At 40.0% G+C, this 23,378-nt stretch overlaps 1 protein-coding gene across 5 annotated transcripts in view; it reads left to right on the plus strand.

Annotated features, from left to right (window-relative positions):
• CAB39L (calcium binding protein 39 like) overlaps positions 1-23,378 on the plus strand; it is a 45,045-nt gene that overhangs the window by 2,350 nt on the left and 19,317 nt on the right. For 2 of the 5 annotated variants that reach the window (XM_071739045.1, XM_071739037.1), the window contains exons 2-4: positions 6,886-7,034; positions 17,181-17,345; positions 21,470-21,588. In XM_071739045.1, coding sequence (XP_071595146.1) covers positions 6,933-7,034; positions 17,181-17,345; positions 21,470-21,588 — 386 coding nt within the window. In that variant the 5' untranslated portion in view covers positions 6,886-6,932. Of the gene's footprint in view, positions 1-4,097; positions 4,162-6,885; positions 7,042-17,180; positions 17,346-21,469; positions 21,589-23,378 lie in introns of those variants that run through there. The other 3 variants (XM_071739029.1, XM_071739052.1, XM_071739062.1) reach the window with 3 other exon arrangements.

Consider the following 23,378-nt stretch of genomic DNA (forward strand, 5'->3'; position numbering starts at 1 on the left):
AACCCATGTCACCTTTTTTCCCTGCCAGGCTATTTTTTGTTAACCTGGGTTGGTTCTCTGACCTGGCTCACCATTAGGCTCTGCAAACAGCAATACCACTCCAACAGAGGCTGTAGAGATGTGAACAAGGTGGCACCATTCTGGAATAAAACCTTTATCAGACTGTTGCCTCAGTGACCAGATAGCTACTTGGTGTTTCATCCTATCCTCCATGGTTGCTGAGAGACTATGTAGATTTTTTTTTTTTTAATTGAATGTGCATTCAAGCTCTCAAATATAGAATTACTAATTTATTTGAGTGCTTCCATAGAACTGCACCACAGCACTTGAGTGGGGCATCACCAGAAATGCCTTCAGTTTTGTAACAATGTGGAACAATGATGTGATGTTATTATTCTCATTCAGAAGAGGTGAACAGAGTTAGGGCAGAGCTGCCTAAGTACTTTCCCTGTCTGACCTTTGGGATGCTTGCCATCTGCTAAAATAATTAAAAAGAAAAGACATTTGTATTGCAAGTTTCGCTTGTTCAGTTGAAGTTTCAGCTGATACCCACCCTCATTCCAGGTAATGCAACAAGTAGCCAACATCAAGGCTTTTGACAAGTAAATTCTTGAGGTTTTGGAATAATTTTGTTGCCAAGCAGAGATAGTGTTCATTCACCCTGACAATAAAACTGTCCTCGCTTCTGCTAATCTTTTGTCTCATTTTGCAATGTACCTTCCAAAATCAACAACTAGTTGAGGATTTGCAGAGCAATTGCTTGTGTAGCCCTTCGTTCCTTCTGTTTGCTGAATGAAATGTGGGCTGTGTGAGGGGACTACATAAGGGAGGACAGATTGGACTTCTGGTGATCATGACACATGGGGGCTTCCATCCCCTGGTTTGAGTGTGTGACTCTGTAATTGTAACAACTTACCCAAGTATGGCAGGAGGGAGAAATGGGGGGGGAATAACCCATCTCTCCTATTATATAGAGGCTGAATTCGTCAAAATTATGAGGCAAGTGTGCTTGCTTCAGCCCCAATATATGTCTTAGGCAAGCTGAAGTGAATGGTCAATGGTTGTCTTCTTTTTTTCCCTTTAAAGAAGCTCTCACCCAATATGACTTAATGAAATGCCTTGGCTCTGATTGGTAAGTCAGTGAAGGTTAGTAACTAAACAAAATGGATGTCCTATGCTTAAAGGGAAGGAGATTTTTTTTGCTCACTCATATTTGGAGCCCAGATGGCTTGTCTGGAGGAATGTCTGAGAAAAGGGCATGGATCAACTCACATACTCTTTCCCATTCTTGCCTTCGTGGGCAGGAGGAAGCATTTGTTACTGAGCTGCTTAACTGAGTCACTTCATAGTGGGATGGGCCAGTGAGTAGAGTGATATTGTTTGCATTTTGCCTTTATCATGCTTACAAGCTCAGCTGTGCTGTAATATTTTGAGAAAGTATATGATTAAGAGCAAAGATATGGGGGAGAGTGCCTACTAACAGAGCTGGATCTCTTACTGTACTTTATAGTTGTATTAACAAGCTTGAGTTGCACTTATTTTTTTAGAGCATTCCCTTAAGGAACAGATGAACTGTCAGAAGAGATATTTTCAAGACTGATAAAGTATAAGTTTGGGTGTCAAATGATCTAGGTTTCATTCCAGACATAGCCATTTTTTTTAACGTGTCCTTAGGTAAGTTTTCTAATCTGTGCATCAGCTTCTTCCTTTGCAGAGGGGGCAGGGTAACAGCAAGTATATAGCTGGGGTTTTTTGGGTGTGTGTTTTCCATCTTGGTTAAATGTTTGCTGAGTTGGAGGCCTCTGAGGGAAGGCATGCTCTGAGTACAAAGGGATGTTATGTTACCTTTGACAGGCTGCTGAATACCCTTAGACTTATGTCTTGTAAACCTTGCCTGCCTCTGGTACCAACTTGCTGCTTCAATCTATATGAGAGATATATATGTTTTGTTTTGGTTTTTTTCTGATTTGAACAGAAACTGACAAACATATAAAAAACAGTGCTTTAAAATAGCCTTTTGGTGTTTCTGTCACTTAAATAAAATCAGTGCTATTTTTTTTTTCTCTCCCAAACAAACACTGAATTGCATTCCCTGAAAGTATTTTTGTAAAAGTACATGCAGCTCATGAAATGCACTGGAGACCCTGGCTCTGGCAGCTGAAATGTCCTGTTCATACTGATGGCAACAGCAGGCTTTAGAAGGCACTGTTCCTGCTACAGCACTGATGGAGTGCTCCCTGTGTGACCTGGAGAGACAGTCCAGTGAGATACAGCTGTTTCTTTCCTTGGTATCATGAGCTTCTCACAAGACCATCAGTGAAACACCATCATCACAACTAAATGTTTCACAAGTTGTCTGATCCCTTGTTAGGAGTGCAGGAGTGTCCACAATGGGTTTCTGATGTTATAAGAACATATGCTGTTGAATAACCATTAGTTTAGTTTTCATAGAAAGTAGGAAAGAAAAGAGGCTCATTCAGCCCTGTCCCTTGCTGTCACACAGCCCAGTGAAAAATTCATGAACAGATGCTCTGTAGTGAGCTGGGTAGAGTAGGTCATTTCAAAATCTCAAAGCTCCAGTGGTTTGGAACCTTTACATTTTCAGCCTAAGTTTATTAATCAGCAGTTTATAGCCATTTGCTTCTGCATAAACAGAGAGTTACAGTTATTTGAGCTGAGATAGCCTTGGCTTCGCTGTATTTTTATCCTAAGCTTGCCAAGATGACCACTTTTAACCTCTTAGACTTGCTGGTCTTCCAGTTTATCTGGCTAACCTGGGGTCTTTCTCTGCACCCAATCTAGTCTCTGTTGATTTTACTTGACTGCTGGAGTTCAGGCTTGTGTACAGTGTTCCATACGAAGTTCCATCATGCCTTTGTATTTCTACTGGATTTGTCTTTGTTTCCTGTCTGTAAAATACCAGTGTAGTCTTTGTAATTTCTTGTGGTAAATTCTCAGCTTGAAGCTGCTATTCATAGAATCATTACAGTGGAAGAGGCCTTTAAAGATCATGTAGTACAACCTCCCCTGCAGTGAGCAGGGCCATCTTCAACTCCATAAAGTTGCTCAGAGCTCCATCCAACCTGACCCTGAACGTTCCCAGGGATGGGAATTCTTGCAGCTCTTTGTCTCTTTTCCCATTCAGCATTATCTAATTTTTTTTTTTCTCTTCATTTTTATCCCATTTTTATTATCTCAGTCCCCAAGGCCAACCAGTGTCTCAGGTAATGATTTTGCAGTCCTCTTCTTTGTTGATAATATCTTCCTGTTTTGGGTCACGACATTTTTTTTGGTAGGTTCTCAGTTCCCATATCTCTCTAAATGAGATCCCATCCCCAAATTGCTCTTATTTTCTCCGATGATCAATTTCCCTTTACAAGATGATTTTCCTTCAACTAGTTTATTTTCTGTTATGTTCAGTTTAGTGTAGTTCCATGTCAGATGCCTGGGTTCTTCTGTGTTTTCTCTGTCTAAAAATACATTCACAAGGGATTGTAGTATGAGGTACCTTTGGTAGCCCCGTGTTGCATTTTCTCTAGCTGTCATTCATTTTTGCACTTCAGTTATTTTTAGATTGGTTTCTTGAGAAAATGAAACATGGCCACACTGTCCATCTCTCATCCTACTTCTCTTCCCATGGTAACTTTTCAACTTTAAATTTCAAACAACCTTGACAGAGGGCAAGATGCCTGGAAAATACTGAGCTCCAAAAAAAAAGTTATGACAGGAATAGGGAATTGGAACCAAAGTAGTGCTTCTACCAAAGAGGAGACTTTCCAAGTAAAGCTTAAAGAGCAGAAAGTTGACAGGAGGGGGACAGGGATGAAATGCTCAGCTGTGTTAAGAGCTTTAGCCAAGAGCTCGTGCTTGCTTTGATGGTGGAGAATCCAGTCATAAGGAGCAAAGCTGAAGGAGAGGAGTCCTTGTTTTGCCATGTGCCTTATGGAATAGCCAGCCTTAAGCCCTTTGGACTGCAGTGCCCTATTCTCAGCAAAGTGACTTTACCTCCATTTGCTTCTCCCTGTAATTGGGAATAGCAAATGCTCCCTAGGAGATTCCTATGTGGAGAAGCAAACTGCAGCTGCTAGGTATGTATTTTCTCAAGTGATGGATCATCTTTTGTCAAATGCTGATGGGTTGAAAACTGTGTCCTGGAAAAGAGTAAATACTAAAACATTCTTCAGTGCACATCTGGGGCTATTCCCCTTTTTCTCTCTGTCTCCCTCCACTTGTGTACAGCGGGTGCCTTGCTTTGTATCTAAGACTGAAAAGTGGAGTGAAGCACAGTTTTGGCTCTGCTCAGCTGAGGGAGGAGCTAAGCAGACTCTTGAGTCCCTTCCTGCCTTAATATTGGTGGTTTTGCTGTTGTGATGAGGACACTGGTAGGGCATGAATTGAAGAGAAATGATATTTCATCACTGAGCAGTGGTGTGGTGACTTGGTGGTGAGATGGGAACTATACAGTGGAAAAGTGCTCGCCTGGCTGTTGGAGTTTTATGGCAAAATTAATGATTAGCTAAATACAGACACCACACTCCAGACAGCTGTGTAGGTTATTTTGGGGGGAAGAAATTGTGTTTATAATTTACAGTCAACATTTCACTTAGAAATGTGGACTTTTTTTTAAAATCTGGAACCTCTAGTTCATGGTTTAAAAACTATCTCCTCCTTTGCTTGTTCTTGTGTAGAGACTTCAGCAATATAAAGAAACCTAACCCACCCTGGGTGGAAATACTTGTTTTTTGAAATGAAACATGCCTTTTAAGCTCCTGCTCTCAGATTCTCTCTCTTGCATCTTCACATCCTCTTGGCTAATAAAAACATGCAGAATCAGGTCCCTCTCAAAGTGTGTTGGGAATTACTAATCTGGTTGCAACACATGCAGGATTATGGGGTGCCTGAGGCTTGCTAGCAGTGTTTTAAGAAATCTGTTGTATAATATTGGCATCCCAGTCTTTTCCAGTGCTTTAATGTAGCTGAATTTGCCCAAATGAGTGTGTTGTTAGTATACCCAATCTTCAGGCTTGCAATCTTGAGCCATGACCCTGCTCAATTGCTGGTCAGATGGTGCTGCCAAAGCTCACGGGTGTGAGCTCCACAAGAGCAGGACTCCACAGCTGAGGGCTCAGCCAAGTGGTGAAGGTTAGGTAGCTAAAACTACAGAAATAAAAATGAGTTTGAACTGAATCATGTAGAGCTTGAAAATGTCAATCCAAAAGAGGTGAGCTTTCATACGATGAACATGAAAATACTCCTGTAAAACTGACCTAGCAACAAATGAGAAGCTATATATGAATTCAGCTGCTCTGGACACTATAAAGGAACTTTTGGGTTAAATAATGGCATTTAAAAATATTTTCTTTGTTATCATGGAAACTGTTCTTATAAAGATGAACTGCAAAAAAAAAAATTGAAATGTTTTTAATAAGACGTTATTTATTTTTTTATTTTTTTAAGTACTTCTCTATGGCTTGAACTTTGTACTTGGATGTTTCATGTGGTTGCTATTTATAATTGCAGTAGAATGTATATCTAATCTGGGTATTAATCATATAGAATATTTGAGGATTAGTAACACATGGATGTGTGGCACAAATTGGGTCATACTTCCTGATGGACTCTGTGGCATGTCACTTGTAACAACAAAGCATGAGAGGAGTGGATTCTTTATATCCACTGGGAAAACATTACACTGTTCTGTTTTGTTCTTCCTTATACTGTGTGTATTGTGGTCATTTAATTTTAAAGCCTCTTGTGTAAAGCTTTTTTTTAATAGCAAAAACTGAAGAAGAATAAGGAGCTTGAAGTGTGTATATTTAGGTTTTCATAACTAATCTTGCAAATGTGTTTGTGGAGGGGGTTGGTGGTTGTCTTTTATTGTGGAAAGAGATGAAAGTGGTTCTTCTGTTGGTGGTGGTGGTTTTTTACTTCTTCTTTGTTATTGTACAAACTGGAGTGCTGTCCAAAACAGTGATGGTCTCTCCCTGGAAAGCTGTACTGCCTTAACCAGAGCATATTCTGATCAGATTCCCATCTGTAGTCAGCCCATTGACTTCAATAGATCTTTGTATTGGACCCTCAGTAAAACCCCTGGGAATCCACAACTTCATGCTATGTATGATCAGAAACTAAACTACTCATTTTCTTCCATGTATATGTTCAGTGATGTGGTAATTGCCTTTCTATACACAGGAGGAATGTTTTAAATTAAACAAACAAATCCATTTTGGTTAAAATGCATACTTTCTTTTAAATATCATTAAACATTTTTGTCCGTATTTGGGCTGGATCCTCTGTTCCTTATTTAATTCAGGCAATGTTTTACACAAGGGAGATCTGACCCACAGATTCTTGAAGTCTGTCAGACTTAGGGTGTAGCTTAAATTGCTTCCCCTCAAGAAGGTTTTAGGCTGAAAACGCAAAGCAGACGACGAGCAAGGAGCCATTGCAGAGAAGCTGGGATCTTATCTTTTGATGCTCTAAACAAAGGACACTTTGGTATCCTGTCATCTACACTTAGTTTTCTGCTTCTTGGTGAGGCTGGTGAAATTTGGCAGAAACCCCTATCAGAAATCTAGTAGAGTCTGCCAGATACACAGTGTCCAAAAAAATTGGGACATAGTCATGGATGTACTGACCTGTAGGTTGGGGGCTTTAGGAAGCAGCTCCTGCACAAGCACTCAGTGGTTGCTTTCCATGTCCTAATGGTACCTTGTGGAGGAACTTGCAGTAACTGTGTGTGAGAATATTTACTGCTCCACTGATTAGCTGAAGCAATATGTGGTGACTGAGGCAGAACATTTTCTTGTTCATGATGTCGTTGTGTGTTTTATTGCATTTTCCTATAAACCTTAAAAGCTATTTTTGTTTCTTATTTGATTTAAGGCAGGCCTCTTCTTTCCTGAAGGAAGAAATCCAGGTGAAGAAAAACCATGCCTTTGTTTAGTAAATCGCACAAAAATCCTGCTGAGATTGTGAAAGTTCTGAAAGAAAACATGGCCATATTGGAAAAGCAAGAAAAAAAGACAGACAAGGTATGAGGTAATGTTGTAGAAGACCAATAAGGTTTTTATGCTGGTGAAACAGTAGAATGAAAGGAGTAAAACTGTGTTTCCTTGCTGCCCCAAATCTGCAAGCACTTGCACGTGTAAGTAGCTTTGTGTTTAAATGGTTCTGCTGAAACCAGGGGGCTATTTTTTAACTAGGACAGATCTAGGGGTCATGCAGAAAAAGCTGAGATCCAGAAGCCTCAGCTGAAATAAGGGACGAGCTCCTGCTACTTCAAATAGTAATGCATCAAGCAGAACAAGTTGGAAGGATATTTGAAGACTATTGCACCAATAATTGGTTTAGCAGGATAACAAATGAGGCTGCTAATTAATGTGTAGGTACCCACAGAGCAGAATGTATTTGTGATTAACATTGTGCCCATAAAACAGCAAACCTGTATGTGTTTATGTGTATATAAAAGAGATCTCACTCTATCAGTCCTTTCCAATCTTCTGGGTACTACTGTTTCCTAAATGAACTGCACTACAGGTATTTAGTATGGTGCTAGGTTTGTGCTAATTGGTCTCCTGTAACTCTGTGACACACACCTCAATTACTTTTGCCATTCTTCCAGTGACCAGTTGAGAAGATACAGCCCAGCATACAGAATGCTCACAAATTTGTGCTTGAATAAAATCAAACCTTTTGTGTGTGTGTATTTCTGTGACTCCAACCCTCTATATTATTGCTGTAGTAGAAGTATGTGATTGTAATTAACAAGATAATTTTTAGTTAAAACTGAATGTTGGTGGAAACTGAAATAGCTGATAAGTGACATTAACGCAGCTGATGTTTGTTTGTGCATGTTCTGCTTCCCCCACCTGGTGCAGGAGCCCATATTTGAACAAACCCAACCCAAAAGGTAAGCACAAGCACAGAGCCCTTTGCACCCTTTGTGAGATCCTCTTGAAACTTTTTGGTTCAGAGCAAGTAGTTCAAAATGTGTTAATTGTGTAAGATCAGCCACGAATTTCAGGGAGGCCTCTGGTATTTGATGTCTCATGCTGAAATGCCTTCAGTTAACTGAAAAGCACTGAGAGAATTACACTCTGAACTAAAACTTAAAATAAGTAGCTAAATAAACCAACAGCCTGCCCTCCCCATCTGAATTCATCCTTCAGAGTGTGATTAAAGAAGACATTTAAAGCAGAAACTCTAGAGTCAGGTTTGTGTTCAATTTGCTTTACAGCATGACTCCTCCAAGTTGTGGTTTTAAGAATTTTTGGCTTTGAGCTGGTTTGTTTATTTGGGTGTCAGTGACAAAGGAGGAGAAATTCAAGCTTCTCAGAAAACTGAGAACTCGATGTAGATTTGTTCATAGAAGTCAGAACAGCTGGTGTGGGTTTTTCTCACAAAGAAAAAGATATGGGAGAATTCCCCCAGTGTAGCAGAATGGAAATGGCTCACAAATGTAATGATAACACTTCTTTTACAGGAGGTTGGTTCTCAGTATTTTCAGCTGTGCTTTATCACTGTGGGATGGAGGCTGTTCCTTGGGTAAATGTGGGTGATCGAGGGAAAGGAGGAAGTGGGGACAAGGAAGTTGTTTCAGCAGCAAGGCAGAGAGTGAAGAAAGCAGCCCTTTTTTTGAGGCACCATGCTGCACCCTATGCCCTTCAAAACCTGGAAAGGTATTTAAATTTACCTCAAATTTGATTTCCAAAGAGAGATTAAATGTGTCAGACTGTCACAAAAGGGCCCAGAGGTCTGGCTCCTGCAGGAGCCACAGACCCTGGATATCCTGGAGCTGATTTTGGACCCTGTGGGAAATATAACAATCCTGTGAATACAGAAGTGTGGGACTTGGGCTTACTGATTTTTTTTTTTTATTTCTGTCTCCTTTTCTGCTGCAAGAATTGCTGTGCCTCATCATAAAACCGAGATCCTCAGGACTTCCAGGGTACAACTCCACAGCATCCCTGATTTTTCTTGCATGCAGAATAGCTTCCAACTAGGACTTGCCTCAGATGCTTAAACAAGATTTATCCTGTGACAATTGAGCTGTTATTGTAGCACAGCCAATGTGTTATGTGGGCTGAGACAGCTGAAAGCTGCTAATACAGTCAGAATTGGCAGAGAAGTATGGCAAAGCCTAAATAAAATGCAGGGCTAGTGGAAAACCTCCTCATTTCCTTTCCAGTTGAGAAATCATAAGTACAAGGTGAAGATACCCTGGGCAGCTGAGGGAACATGATGTTGGATAAGGAGAGGCTTGATGTTTCTAATATGACTGTGCAGCTTTTATTAGAAGCCATCTGTGCCTTGAAGGGGATGTTTTCAAGTAATGCAGAAATGAGGATTCCTACCAAGCTATGCAGTATGCAGGTAGCATACTGCACATTAGTTAAGCCTTTTTGAGTATTGAGAAGTGGGGAGAGGGCACAGCTTGATAGATAAGATGCAGAGAAGCCACTTGGAAGTATAAAGGCAATTATACATCTTTTGTGAGACACATTTCCTTGTACCCACATAATAGACAGAAATTTATGCTCTTTCTTAATGATGCTTTTTGTGAGTCATAGAATAGGACCCATTCAGACTTCGACTGAACTCTATTGACTGTGCTGGCATCTGTCTTCTTAGATAAGGATTGAATTTTTTGACCCAGTTCCACCATATGTCTTTTCTTTTTTTAATCTATTAATATATGCAGTGCTGCCGTAATGCTTTTTTAAAAACTCTAAACTTAAAAAATAGGCTGAGTTTGAGTGTCTGAGCCTTTTATTTTATGGGTGGGGTTTTTCTGATTGTTTGCTTGCATGGATCTGTATGTGCTTAAGGTGTTGCCTTTCTCTCAGCTACATTCTGATGGGACTGATAGACCATAGAACATGGGCTGAGAAGTACACGTGGCTGCTCTTCCCCTGAAGTACTCTTTCTAATACCTTCTTTTTTTTTTTTTTTTTAATAACATCTAAAGAAGGTATTGCATGACTGGCAAATCAACTGTAACAATTAGGGGATTAAGTAGGGTAAGACAGAGCTGGAAGCCTAAAGCCTGTTTTTATCAAGCATCCTGTCTTCCAACATCTGAAATAAATAAGGTGTTTTTGTGGCACGTACAATTGCTTACACTCTGTCCAGGCTTTACATGGTGAAGATCAATTAAATAAGTTTTATTACAGAATTCTATATGTGCCATAAAACTTAATCTCAGTCATGTAGAGCCAAACTGTAGTTAGATTTTATGAGAAACACCCATTCTGCAATGAGCTAGGAAAGTGGAGAAAGATTTAGATGCCTAGGAAATAAAGCCTTTGGAGTTTAGACTCTTCCTTCTTTCTGGAACAGACTCCTGTAGCATCCAGAAGATAAATAGGGAGCAAGAGGGGAGAAACTGTGGTATCAAGAGGACAGTTCTGTTGAACCTGAGGAAGAATGGCCAGCATGTAACATTCTGGTCACACTGCCTCATTTCTTGCTGATATGTCTCATTTTGATGGATGGTGTAAAAAAAACATTAATTGAAAGGATAGCTGACTTATCTCACAAAAAAAAAAAAAAGGGGGTGACATCCTGACTTCCTCAAGTGGTGTGTTCAGCACAAAGCAGTGCAGTTGGCACCCAGTGTGTTGCTGGAGGATGTCCTTGAACATGTCACCCTCTCTCTAACCACACACCTTGGGGTGCAGCACCTGTGACTCAGTGCCATCTGCGGTGCCTACAGGTTTGGTGACATTTTCTGAACACACCCTGCAGCAAAAGCTTTTCACATGCTTTTAATTTAGAATAGCAAACTTGAAACTTGGCCTCATCTTTGCACTAGGCCTGGGCAGGCTGAAAGATTTGCAGTTTCTAGCATAGCTGATCCAAGACTTGGATTTGCCAGGAAAGCTGAACCCAAGTGAGTTAGAGCTGGTTCAGGGCACCATGCTGAGTGTTTTCTTGGCAGGCAGAACCCCGGGCTGCAGCACCCTGAGTTGGTGTGCAGAAAAATCATGCAGCTAGACATAAAATAACCTGAAGTGTCTAGCTTCTGCCCCTTCCTCTTAAATATGTCTTAACAAGACTGCTTTGTAGGTCACTGTAGTCTGTCCTCTGTTGCATCTCTATAACAAATTCATCACTATTCAGAAAGGTGCAGAGAGCAGCCTCTAAATAAAGCTACGGTTAAAAGACTTCAAGATTCCCAGAAGAAATATTTATATCAATAAACCCTCCTTTTTTCTACGTAGCACCAGTGAAGCCTGTTCACCTTGCTTGCTCCTGTGATGATCAAGTGGCTGGGGAGTGGTGGGTGAGATGAGGTGCATGTGGAGGATGTGATGTGCATTAGCATGGAAGAATGGTTGCGTGACTGCTGTGAAGGTGAATACCCAATGGATCTGATTCTGCAGCTCCCAGAGTTGGTTGCAGAATTGCCTTCGACTTCATTGCTGCACATTGAAACTGAGGGAATGTGATAAGAAGGGCTTGGCACCCCTTCCTTCTTGCTCTGCATGTCCTGGGATTTTGTGGAGCGTTTCATGTTTCAGCTTCCCTGCTCTGCTAAGGCTTGTTACTACTCTGGAGATGGGAGAAACTCCAGATACTATCAGGTGCTGGTGCCAAGAGTTTAAAACCTGTCTCTTCTGGTTGCCTTTTTTTTTTTTTAAGGACTTTACAACCTTTAGTTCTGTCTTAAGTACAGGATTAACAGTGGGAAAGGACTTTATGTCCAGGCAAACCTGTCTCTTTTATTTAATCACACAGTTTTTTAAAAGACATTTCTCTGTTGTTCCTGCTTGGCCTATTGTCTTTGCTTTCTTCCTTGAATACTAGGCCATAATATTTTGCCAAATGACAGAGTTCATGCCTCCTGATCCAAAACATCCAAAATTTGTTCTTCTATATTTATATAGCATGAAATTGTACCACAAATAAGTCAGTTGGGATGATCTGAAATGATGCTGGATTTGGATTCTGACGATGACTCTTAAAAAGAGTCTTTAGACTTGTGTTGGCATTGTTCTTTTATGGTTGTTTTGAATCACAGAAAATATTTTTTAACAAGGTAGAGTCAAATTAAGGAGCTTTGCACTTTTGGTTGTAATACACAGCATGGAGTATTGGCAGTTCAGTGAATCACACATTGGAGTATTTAACTTCATGCTGGCAGGCATCTGTGTGTGCTACTCTCTGCTGCTGTGCAAGTGAGCAACAGTTTGGAAAGACATTTTTTTTCCCCCTCAAAACACAATAGGTACACAAACATAAGCTGTATGATTCTATCTGTCATAATCTTATAAAGAATTGAAGTTTCTTTGTAGCTATGCAGATGTCAGGCATCATGTATTTTTCTTATGTATATTTGGTACCTGAGTGTGGAAAGGTCAAAAAGATGAATCTGATTTTTCATCAGTGTAATAGTTAATCATAAATGTTATAAGCCCCCAGATGAATAAAAGTAAGAATAAGCCCTTCTGACCTGTAATGTATGTACAAACATGTGAAACCTCTAACCTTGTGGTGAAACGGAGGTGAAGTAGAGGCAACCCACTGGAAGGTTTGAATAATTGCAGTTCAGATGTAGGAGCTCAGACTGTTGGCTGTTCAAGGCCTGATACTTTCCCCTTTATGTTTGGTTGTGTTGTTTTGGGGTTGGTTTTTTTTTTTGGTAATCTTCCTTGGAAAGAATTAAAAAGATGCAGTGGACCTACATCACATGACCACTTATCTCTCTCTTTGACAAGCATAATAAGTCTGGATCACAAGCACTTGTTACAGCACTTTTAAGATAAATGTGAAATTGCTGTCAGTAGCTAAGGAGAGGGGAAGGGCAAGGTTAGTAAGTAGAGGTCATTTTTGTTAGGCCAGTTGGAATAGCTAGAAATTTAAGGTGCTGAAGTTGGGGATTCTTGGTAAAGTATCTCTTTGGTATGCTATGGGGGTTTTAAAACCTGTCTGTATGAAGTTTTGATTTCTGAAGAACATCTGCTTTGTTTATTTTGCTGTATCACACACAGGCAGTGTTGTAGATAAAACTACTTAGCTTTTGAGTATGGAAAGTCCCATCTTATGTAATTATGTAAACAAAAATTCAGCTTTCTGCATGACCAGCAGACCTTTGATACATCCTTCCATACGACTCTCTAAAATCTTTCTGGAAGATTTTCCAAGAACAGAAAAAAAAAAAGACTTGGGAGATTTCTTTGTAATCCCTTAATTAAAAAAAAAAAATAAAAGAAACTCTGTATTGAATTGTCTTGTATAAGTATGGAATACAGAGAAAAAAATAACTGCTAAATTATCACCTTAAGAACATGGTGATGCTCTTTGGCCTCCCTGTAGATATCAGTCAAAAAAATAGGTAAAACTCTGAAATTGTCTTCTAGACCTGGCAAAGTTAGTTTAATTGAAGAGCCCAGTATTAGCACTGTGAAAGATCAGCCCTGGAATGCAGAAATGTTTCAGTGTATCTGTGGTGGTGTTACCCGTTCTGTAATCAGGGCTGGACCTTTGCAACATCAGCTGGTCTGCAAATGTCTATTGGGCAATGAAGAGTCTTGAGATTTTGTTTTCTTAGAGAATTTCAGGAGATAATTTATTTGTAAGCTTCTTTGTGTTATGATCTCATTAAGTCAAGAAAACCAAGAATTTGATCTCTGAGGGAAACAAGCTGGAAACCAAGTGTCTTTAACTTATGACATTTCTTGTTGAAGGTGTTGGTAGGGTAGGAGGGACAGGTTAATGTTGACAAACTCCCAACTTTGGAAGCAGATGTGATTCTGTTTATAAGGTAACTTAGAGAAGTTACACAAGTTTATCTATGCTGTCACCTCTTAAGCTCCAAGATTACTGTGCATCAACCAGTTCAGCAGGGTTAGCAGAGAAATCCAAGGATTGTTAGAATTCAACATTTACACAAGATGTTATGCTTCAAAATGCAGCCAAAAACCTCTTGTGGGTTGTCAGTCGCTATAAACTATGCTTTGTGGATGAAGAGTCTTGTTGGAAAGATCTTGTTGGTCTTTTGGCTCAAAATTGAGAAAAAGTGGCCATTACTGAAAAACTTCCTTCACTGCACAGGTTATTATGGGTTGGAATCTCCTTCACTCCCCTTATGTAGCTGTTGCAAACCAACTTTCTCTCCCATTGGAGATGTCTTACCATGAGACCCACCCTGCATTTCTGTGGTGGAACTGGATCCTTTTGAGTCTAGACCAGAGATGCTTGCAGACTGGGAACCTGCAAGTTGTTTTAGGAGCTCCAGATCCTGACATCTGTGCAGTGACAGCAACATAAACGAGTGCTTAACATCAGCTTGCATTTCATCTTTTGCTTTGTTGTCCCTGTCTGCAACTTTAATTGTTCAAATTTGAGCATATCCACTTCTGACATTTGTACACAATATGTATAATCAACTCTGCTTAGGATTCTGTGTTTGGTTCTCTCCTCTTCCCTCTTTTTCCCCTCTGCTCACACCAGCTTCTCTAAATACAATGGCATCAATTCCATCCTGATGTGAAGGATGCCTGGCTTTCTTCTGGAAAGAAGACTGTGCTTGATTGCAAGAATTAGGTGAATGACTGAAGTGCTTAGAAGTGCTTAGGTGTTTCATGAACCTTTTCTTTTGCTCTACAATTTTACTATGATTTCTGTTGCCTCTGAAGTGAAAGTTGCAGCACTTTGCTATTGTTGCTGTTGCCACTGATGGAAAATAAATAGTGGCACAGAAATTGTAATAGACTGGAGGCTAGAAGTGGCTGTTAATTTAAGATTTGGGATTATGTTTTTCCTCCAGGTAGATTATGAGGGGTAGGCACAAAAGAGTGGTCTTCAGATTTGACTGGGAACAGCTTTTGGTGGAGGGCTGAATGTCAAACTGCAGACTATCCAGAGGATATGAAAGAGGATATGAAAGGGGGGAAATTAAACATGAAATATAAATTACATGTAGAAAATCTGAGAAGATGAGTGGATGGGAGGGCAGGTGATTAGAGAATTACAGTCATTATGTCTATCAGTACCAGTGTTCCATAGTTTTTTTTTTCTCCTGCAGCACTTTTTCGCCTCCATTTTGGGAATGAAATCTAAATCTCTGTCTTGCAGACATTTTTTTACATACCAGAAAGAAATGCTTATACTTGAAAGGAAAGGTATTATTTTTTTTTTTTTTAACCACAGGATGCCAGAGATATTCACACCCTGCCCAGCAGAATGGGTGAAAAGCCAAAAATGTATGGGTTTTTCCTCTGAAATGAAAACATTGCACATCTCTTATGAAGATTCAGAGCTTTGGTTTCTGAGATAGCACCCCTGTTGTTAATCCCATCTGTACTCTGTGGGATATCTCTAGTGACATACCGCTAAGATTTGAGGTAAAAATAGGCTCTTTTGCTGAGAGACAGTAAGGAACAACAAGACTTCTGCTATGGTTAAAGTTATCACAGTCATATTCATTTACATGCTGCTCATGCTGACCTTTTTCAGCTATCAGAAAACTGAGAGTAGGTACAGATTGGAGGAGAACATTTCTTTATTCTGTGCAAATTCAGTGCTTGAATCTTCCAAACAGAAACAATGTGAAATTGGCTTTTTATTTGGGTTTCTTTTAGGATTTTTAGGCTTTTTCTAGAATATTTATTCACCAGTGTGAATAAAATCTCTGATTTAAAACAGGATTAAAGAGCTGTGAGATCAGCAGTGGTTGAGAGATGCCTCTCTGGATTAGTGAGGGGTTATTTTATGCATATAGATGGGATGGTATTTCAAAGCACAACGTTTTTCCTTTCAGTTTATGTGAGAGATGTATTGAAATTATTGATCTGTCTTTGAACATCCATCAATGTCCAGTTAACTTTTAAAAATGGCTCTTGGCTGCCTTGATTATTTTTTTTGCCCCTGCTAAGCTAACAACAAGCTCATTTCAAATAAATGTTTTGCAAGGTAGATGTGAAATGCTCTCCTATCTCCAGCATCTTTATCTGTCTTGCTTGGCACTTTGCTGTCATTCTCAGCTTTGCTTTCAAACCTCTCCCTTACTTTCTTCCCACTCCCTGCCAACCACCTTTGCTGCAGGTCAGGTATGTATTAAATATACCCTGACCCAGAAAGAGCCATTGCCTCCATGGCTGGAGCAGGTGGGATTTAAAGCACACACATGAAAAAATAAAGCTTTTGCTTCACAGAGTCTTTATTTATACAAAGTGGAGCAAACATGGGAGGGGAGCATGAGCCAGAGCTGCTGTGCTGTGGCCATTGGTACTTTTTCTTTGGGAAGTGGAACCCTACAGTTCAAATCTGATTTAAACCCACTGACTGCAATGAGCAGCAAGGTGTTGTCTGTTTATTCATGTCTCTCATTTTCCTGTTGTAAGCTTTCTGGTCAGGATATTTTAAAGGTAATTCCTGATTTGTCCTCTACATTATGTACTTGAGACATTGCATGGAAATAGCCTAAAGTAGGTGGGAGCAAAAGGTGAAAGACTTACTTCAGTTTGCTTGGTGGCAGCTGTGGAGCTTTACTAAAACAAATTATTTCATTAATTTCCCAGCCTGAGACTGATGTGCCTGTGCACTCAGTAGGTGAGTCCCTTGCAGAAGATGCTGGCTCAAACCATCGAGCCATGCTGAGGGGAAATATGTGGTGGCAGTGCAAAGCTGGCAGGAGTACAGGGATTTATTTGGGTAGAGCTGGCAGAGGAGCCAGGACAGTCCATCAGCAAGCATTTGGTGGGGAAGAAGCACAGCAGCAGAGGCTGGGTGATTCAGTACTCCCCTTGGCCCTCCTCACCCCACGTGTGCTGATGGACTCTGCTGGGGAGGAGAGGGGAAATGGTGCTGAAGATGCTGCCCCTTCTGCAGGGCTGGGCAGTGTCTGTCTCCAAACCCCTGAAGCATCTTGCTGATGCTGGTTGGTAATTGCACTCCTGCCCCTATTTTGTGCCTGTGGTGTCTGAGTGGTGGCACTCTGTGTTTAAATGGAAATATCACTGTGTTTGTGTGGGATCTGCAGGATGCAGTGTGGGTGCTCCAGCCTCAGTGACTACATAAAATCACTGTCCCATTTTACAAGTTAATGATCATCCTAGATACAGTTACAAGATTTTTGTTTTGAACTGATTACCTTTTACATTAAAACACTTTTTTTTCTTTTCTGTTTTTTTTTTTTTTTTTTTTTAACAAACCCCTTATCTGCTGGCAAACAGGCATCGGAGGAAGTGTCAAAATCTCTGCAAGCAATGAAGGAAATTCTGTGTGGGACCACAGACAAGGAGCCACCTACAGAAATCGTGGCTCAGCTGGCACAAGAGCTTTACAACAGTGGCCTTCTAGTGACTCTCATTGCCAACCTGCAGCTGATAGATTTTGAGGTAGGTCAGCAGCCATAAACCTTTTCAACACTGTGGTCTTGGTGTTGCCAGTGAGTAAGCTGTATTTTTCTGAAGTCTGAATTATTTTGTGGTATTCCAGACTGGTTTTTGCTTGCTAAGGAAAGTAGCTGCTATTATTTATTCCATTACATTCCCTGCCAGTTTTGTTGTTAAAGCCAAGAACTTAGTAGACAGCTACTAAGACAATGGAACTTACTTTTAACTAGGGAGAAGAGCTATGGTAGAAAAGGTTGCAGTAATTCAGCTTAAATATAAACATGTTTAATTGACCTTTGGCTGACAGGGACTGGGAAGAAACTTTTATCACTGGAAGGTCAGTACAGTATTCCTGTGGTCAGCCAGGATATTGGTCCCCAGGAGCTGCTGTTGAGTCCTGTGATTTCTGTGGTTCCCAGGCACTGGTGAATTGACACAAGTGCCTGAGCATCTCCAAGCAGTGAGAAATCCCCAGCTCCCAGGAGCCAAACCTCCATCACCCAAGTCTGAATGAGGGGCAGTACCCAATGTGTAGGGCAGGGGGGCTGCTGAACTTAAAAATCAGTTCCCATTGAGTCTGGTGCTCTCAAAGCCACCTTTTTGGCAAGTTACTTTCTTGTGAAAGTTTTCTCCCCTTACTGAAGTTTTTTTGCTGTTACTTTTCTTTCCATTTTGTTAATGAGTGAAACAGAGGAACTATAAGAGATCTGTGTATTCTTTTCCCACTCTCTTCCACCTACTCCCTGTAAGGACAGGATTCAGGGGACTGCTTTATTTGTTTTGCATTATTTTTAGAAAGTTTGTTAGTGGAGTTCTGTCACTCTTCCTCAAGTCTTAAGTTCAGGAGACTTTTTTTTTTAATGCTAGAACTTACTGAGATCCTTCCATTTGTCTTCTTCTTGCCACCTCAGTTTACTGTTGTCTTAAAATGTCTTAATTACAAAAGAAAACCCACAACCCAACAAACAATCCAAAACCCTAAAAGCAATTTATTTTCTGGCTTTGAAGAAAAAGAAGAAAAGGAGGAGGAGAAGATACTGTTAGCAAATACAAAACAGAAGGGAAACTACTGCAATTTTTAGTGACCTAGTGGTCTGGATTGCTTTTGTCAGACAAAAAATTCTTTATGGACATATTGAACCCACAGTCTTCAAAAGTAAGCACTTAATGACATACCTAATCTGTTGCTGAGATGCTGTTATTACAAACAGTTCTAATAACTCCTATTGCAAAATAGATTTTTCCATGATAAGACCATTTCAGTCATTTAGAAAACCTGTTATACATGCTCTTGGAAAATGAGTAGAAATTAAAGTGATCATAAAACAAGAGGGTAAGAAGAGTATGTGTTCCTTTGTCTTCATATTCCCATTGGATTTTTTTCAGTTTATCAACTTTTCTGCTTTCATTTTATTATATTGGTGGCCAGAGTTGGCATTTAGGTTTCTTCATTGAATAAGCAATTTCACCACTTTATAACATGCAAATTAATTCTTTGATCCCTATTTCATCATAGAAAGCAAAATAATAAATAATTTGAAAATCTGATTTCTGAAGGGAATGATGTTTATATAGGCTATGTCATTTTGTCCTGACTCCCTGTATCTTTCTCACTACCCCTGCTGCCCACTTTGATCCCAGTTTTGCACAGGAGTACAGAACTTTTGAAGATGTGTTTTCAAAGACTTCATGAAACTTGGTGGCTGTTTGAAAGAGTGAGACTGGAGCTAATGCCCCCACCAAGAAAAAGGCAGAAGACTCAAGTCCTATCTCATTTGTGCTTCCTCTGCCAGAGTTCTTAGAGCAGGTGTGGATGAGCATGAGTGTAGGGCAGACTCATGTCCCTGCATGCATCCCTCACACTTCTGTAGAAAACACAGGTTTATTGCTTCTGCCACTCGAGAAACAAGACACAATTTTGCTGCTGATGTTGTTATGAAGCACTAAAGTTAGGTTAGGGCAGGAGCCCAGAATCAGGATCAGACTATGTATTTGAAATTTAAAGTATGGAGTTTTGCTGAACTTTGAAGAACTGAAGAAAGTGTGCATAGATTAAAGTGTGCATAGATTTTAAGTTAATTAAAATAAATTATGTCCCTAAGCATATGTAAGCCTAAAGGTTCTCAAACAATAAAGCCTCTTGAAGAGGCAGTAAGTAGCCACAAGCCCAGGGCTGGTGATGTAAGAAATTCTTCCTTAGTTTTTCTTGAAATAGGAGCCAAATTGTGTTACAGTTATCATGCAATTTGTTATTTCTAGAATGGTTTCCTTTGCAGGTTTTTTTCTTGTTCTTGCCTAGTCACTTTTTGTCCATGCTGCCTTTTCTTGTGCTTCAGTGGCCATACGTATTTCATTATAAAGCCAAATCAAATGGCAGATCCAAGAGAGAAGTGATGCAAAAGTATTACTGCAATTTGTATACATGCCTGGTGGTGAGGGAACTCTGCCTTGGCTCCCTCCTGCCTGCCTCCATTCCTTCCAGGAAAACCCAGGGAGACCAACTAATTTGGCTTTCACTGTTGCTGGTCTCTACAAAATTGGGTAGAATTTGATATATAGGTATCTCCTCTATGAGATATATATATATACAAAAAAACGTATATATATGTGTGTATATATAATTTTATGTATTTTATATACATCTATTTATATACATATATATATGTAAATGTATCTCCTTGTATATATCTCCTCTCTGCTATTGCATATAATGCTGAAGTGTACCTAATATTATGTTACTAATGTGAAATTTGGCATAGCAGAAGGGATCACTTAATTTTTGGCCATTTTCACCTTGCCCTTTCAACAGCTCTTTTCTGTCTGGGTTGTTTTTGTCTTGGAGTAAGTGCTGAAGCCACTGGGGATCACGGGATTCCAGACGTAAGTTACAAATGTTGTAAATATAAGGGAGAATAGGATGACTTTATAAAGAATCAGCCTAATTAAGAGAATGTCCAAGGGTCAGAAGTATTGCAGACAAAGGCAGATGGACTGGCCTGCTCTGATTTGATTCTCCCATTTAATTCTCTGAGTCCCAGAGTCTCCAAGCCAGATGGGTTGGAACAAGGAGGAAAGCAGAATATTTGCTGTCTTGCAGCAGTGATTTATTTGTAGAGGTGAAACTGGGGAATTTCCTTCTGTGCAAAGCTATCTGCTCCTTGGTTTCCAATGCTCAATAAATTCTCTGCCAAGGAGTGTCTGCCCTCTCAAGACAGATCAGTGAGCACGTACAGATTATAGGTAACCTTTTGCATTAGCTTGCCCTGTGCACAGTGCCATGCTGTTGACTCAGTGCCCTGGTTCCTGGTCACTGGTGCAGCAGCCTCTCCCAGCATTAATTTCACACACCAGTTTGTCTCCTGTGGCCAGGGGAGGATGCAGTGGGGGAGACAGAGGACTTCGAATGCAAGATGTATTGGCAAACCTTGAGTAGTTTGCAAGGGCCTTCTGAAAAGCTGTTTTCACAGGGAAGCATTTGAAGAAAAAACATAGTTGTGTAGATGTGTGTATATAGGGGGAAATTAAGATAAAATGAAGGATCTTAGTTTTGACTGAAGCAGACCACACACAGGGGGTGAAGCCTGTCAGTCAGTAGCAATTGTGTCGTTCTGCTGGGTGAAAAAGTGGGCACAGTTTTTAATTTAACCCTGATTTTCAAAAATGCAATCACACTTGGTGTTGATTGTGTTTGAATCAGGAAAAGCTGTAGCTTTGTAAGCCTGGGCTGTGGGGCCATCTTCTTGGTACTCACTTGACAACTGGTACTGGGAGGCTGTAGGAACAATATTATGCTCTGCAAAACGTTTGGCTCAGGGTAGTGGCTTGCTGCTATGGTCCTTTAATGTTGCTACTGAATATAGTCAGGGATTTGGTTGACAGAATAAGCAGGATTCACATCTTGGGTGAGGAGTCAAGTAATCTTCAGAGCCACTCAACTTGAGAAAAAAACCTTTTTTCTGCTGTTGAGGAGACATCAAGTATGAGGTGGTGGCACTGGGGAGAGGCCAAAAAAAGAGACTGATGTGTTTTGTTTTCCTTTTCACTTCTGCTCTAATGAAGAGAAATTACAGTAAATGGTAATTTGTTCGTGTTTGTCTAGCTGAAAATATATTTTGCTTCTTCAACAGGGCAAAAAGGACGTTTCCCAGATATTTAACAACATCTTGAGAAGACAAATTGGCACACGCAGCCCTACAGTGGAATACATTAGTGCCCATCCACATATCCTTTTCATGCTTCTAAAAGGGTGGGTGCTTTAATTTGATTTTTGTTAAAGAGCATTGCCTGGAACATGCTGGCATTGCAGTTGATACACTTTTACACTTCTAATTTAAAAAAAAAAAAAAAAAAGAAAAAAAAAGAAGGGTTTTCAGGTTTTGTTTCAGAATTCTTGTTTCTTTCATATTTGACTTTCTTTCTACTTCACGGTGTACTTTTTTATGATTGGACTATTTTATTTGGCCATTGTTTCTTAGCCATTTCTTCATGTTGGAATAATTATGTGCTGATTGCTTCTGACTGCTCCCCACGGGATCTGTACTTAAATTCTTGTCCTAAACTCCTGTGTGGAATTGGTGATGACTCCTGAGTTTCATTTAGACCTTTTTGCATTGCAGGAGTGACTTATAGTGGTGTCTGTAAGTAAATGGAGTCAAATGCTGGACCACCATGTGATAAAACAGAGGGAAAGAAAGAGGGAAGAAAAAATGCATAAAAAGAATATTTGTGTCTGCAGGGCAGACTTCTCCAGTGCTTGTAGCCACATGTGAACTTCAACTTTAAATTAAGTCAGTAACCAACTCCACAGTGGTCAGCATTAAATTTTATTTTTGTCTTTTAACCTGTGATGGAGTCAGTGATGGTTCCCAAGGTAAGTTGGCCAAGGGCAGGAATTAGGCTGCTGTGTGGAGAGGACATCAGCAGGAGCTGCATTCAGGAGCACACAAGTGTTGGCCTAAAACTCTTGAAATTTCTGTCCCCCTTTGACTAAAACCACTTTCTGTTCAGCAAGAAGCTTTGCTTTCCCAGCCCTTGAAATCTACTGTTTTTCTGCTCGGTTTTCTTGTGGCTTTAGGCATTTGTTTATTTTTCCCCAAGGAAATGAGGATAAATGTGTTTTAGATTAAATAACTGATGTAGAAATAAAGAAGTAAGTGCATTTACTGGCTGATCAGTATGAAGCAGCATGGTTGTAGGGTCACATTAGTAAGAGCCATTCAAAAACATGACATAAGCCTTTTAAACTAATAATTCTTAAGAGAACAAATTTTAAAAAACTTACTTCTCGCTCTTGAGGCTCAGGATTTGTATTTTTACCAGTTGCTCCACAACCAGGGTTAGGAAAGTACTTAAGCATCATCTAAGGTTTGTGCCTGACAAGGCTGCAGCCCCCAGGATAAAATGCCTCTCAGCCAGCAGCCTCCCTCCTCTACCCAGGGCAGACATAAGCCAGGGGAGGGGTGGGCACCAGAGTCCTCTAAAATAGTTATTTCCTTCAAAACTGGACAAGTTCCAGCTAAGCTGAATAGGGAGAAAAGAAACCAAAAGAGCTATCCCATACCATTTTGGAGCTCTTGACTGGTTTTGTGTTATTCCCTCAGAAAGAAAACGAGTAAGCTAGCTAAATGGATTTTGTTTCACCCTTTTTAATAAACCTCAAATTACTCGTGTCAGGACAGTGATGATAATTCCCTCGGTCATTGTTAAATTGTACAACTGTTTTAAATTTAATGTATAGCTACAATAAATTTCTTCCCTTTTCTCTATCTTTGCTTTTTTGATTTTTTTCATTTTTCATTTTGTTTTTGCATGTTGTGCATGTATCACTGCCATATGTCTAGGCTTTATTTAAAGCTAAAAAATATTCCTGGATCATTTCCCAGATATTCTTTGGCATCTCTAACCACCCCAAGATATTAAGATGATAGTAAAGATTTTATGTTATGCATGTGTGCTGCTGACAGACATTTTACTGTAGGTGACCTAAGCTGGTGGATGTATTGAAATGGCATCACTTAGGTGCTTTTTTATGGACAT

Source organism: Heliangelus exortis, chromosome 1 (genome assembly GCF_036169615.1).
Source record: "Heliangelus exortis chromosome 1, bHelExo1.hap1, whole genome shotgun sequence".
Taxonomy (NCBI): domain Eukaryota; kingdom Metazoa; phylum Chordata; class Aves; order Apodiformes; family Trochilidae; genus Heliangelus; species Heliangelus exortis.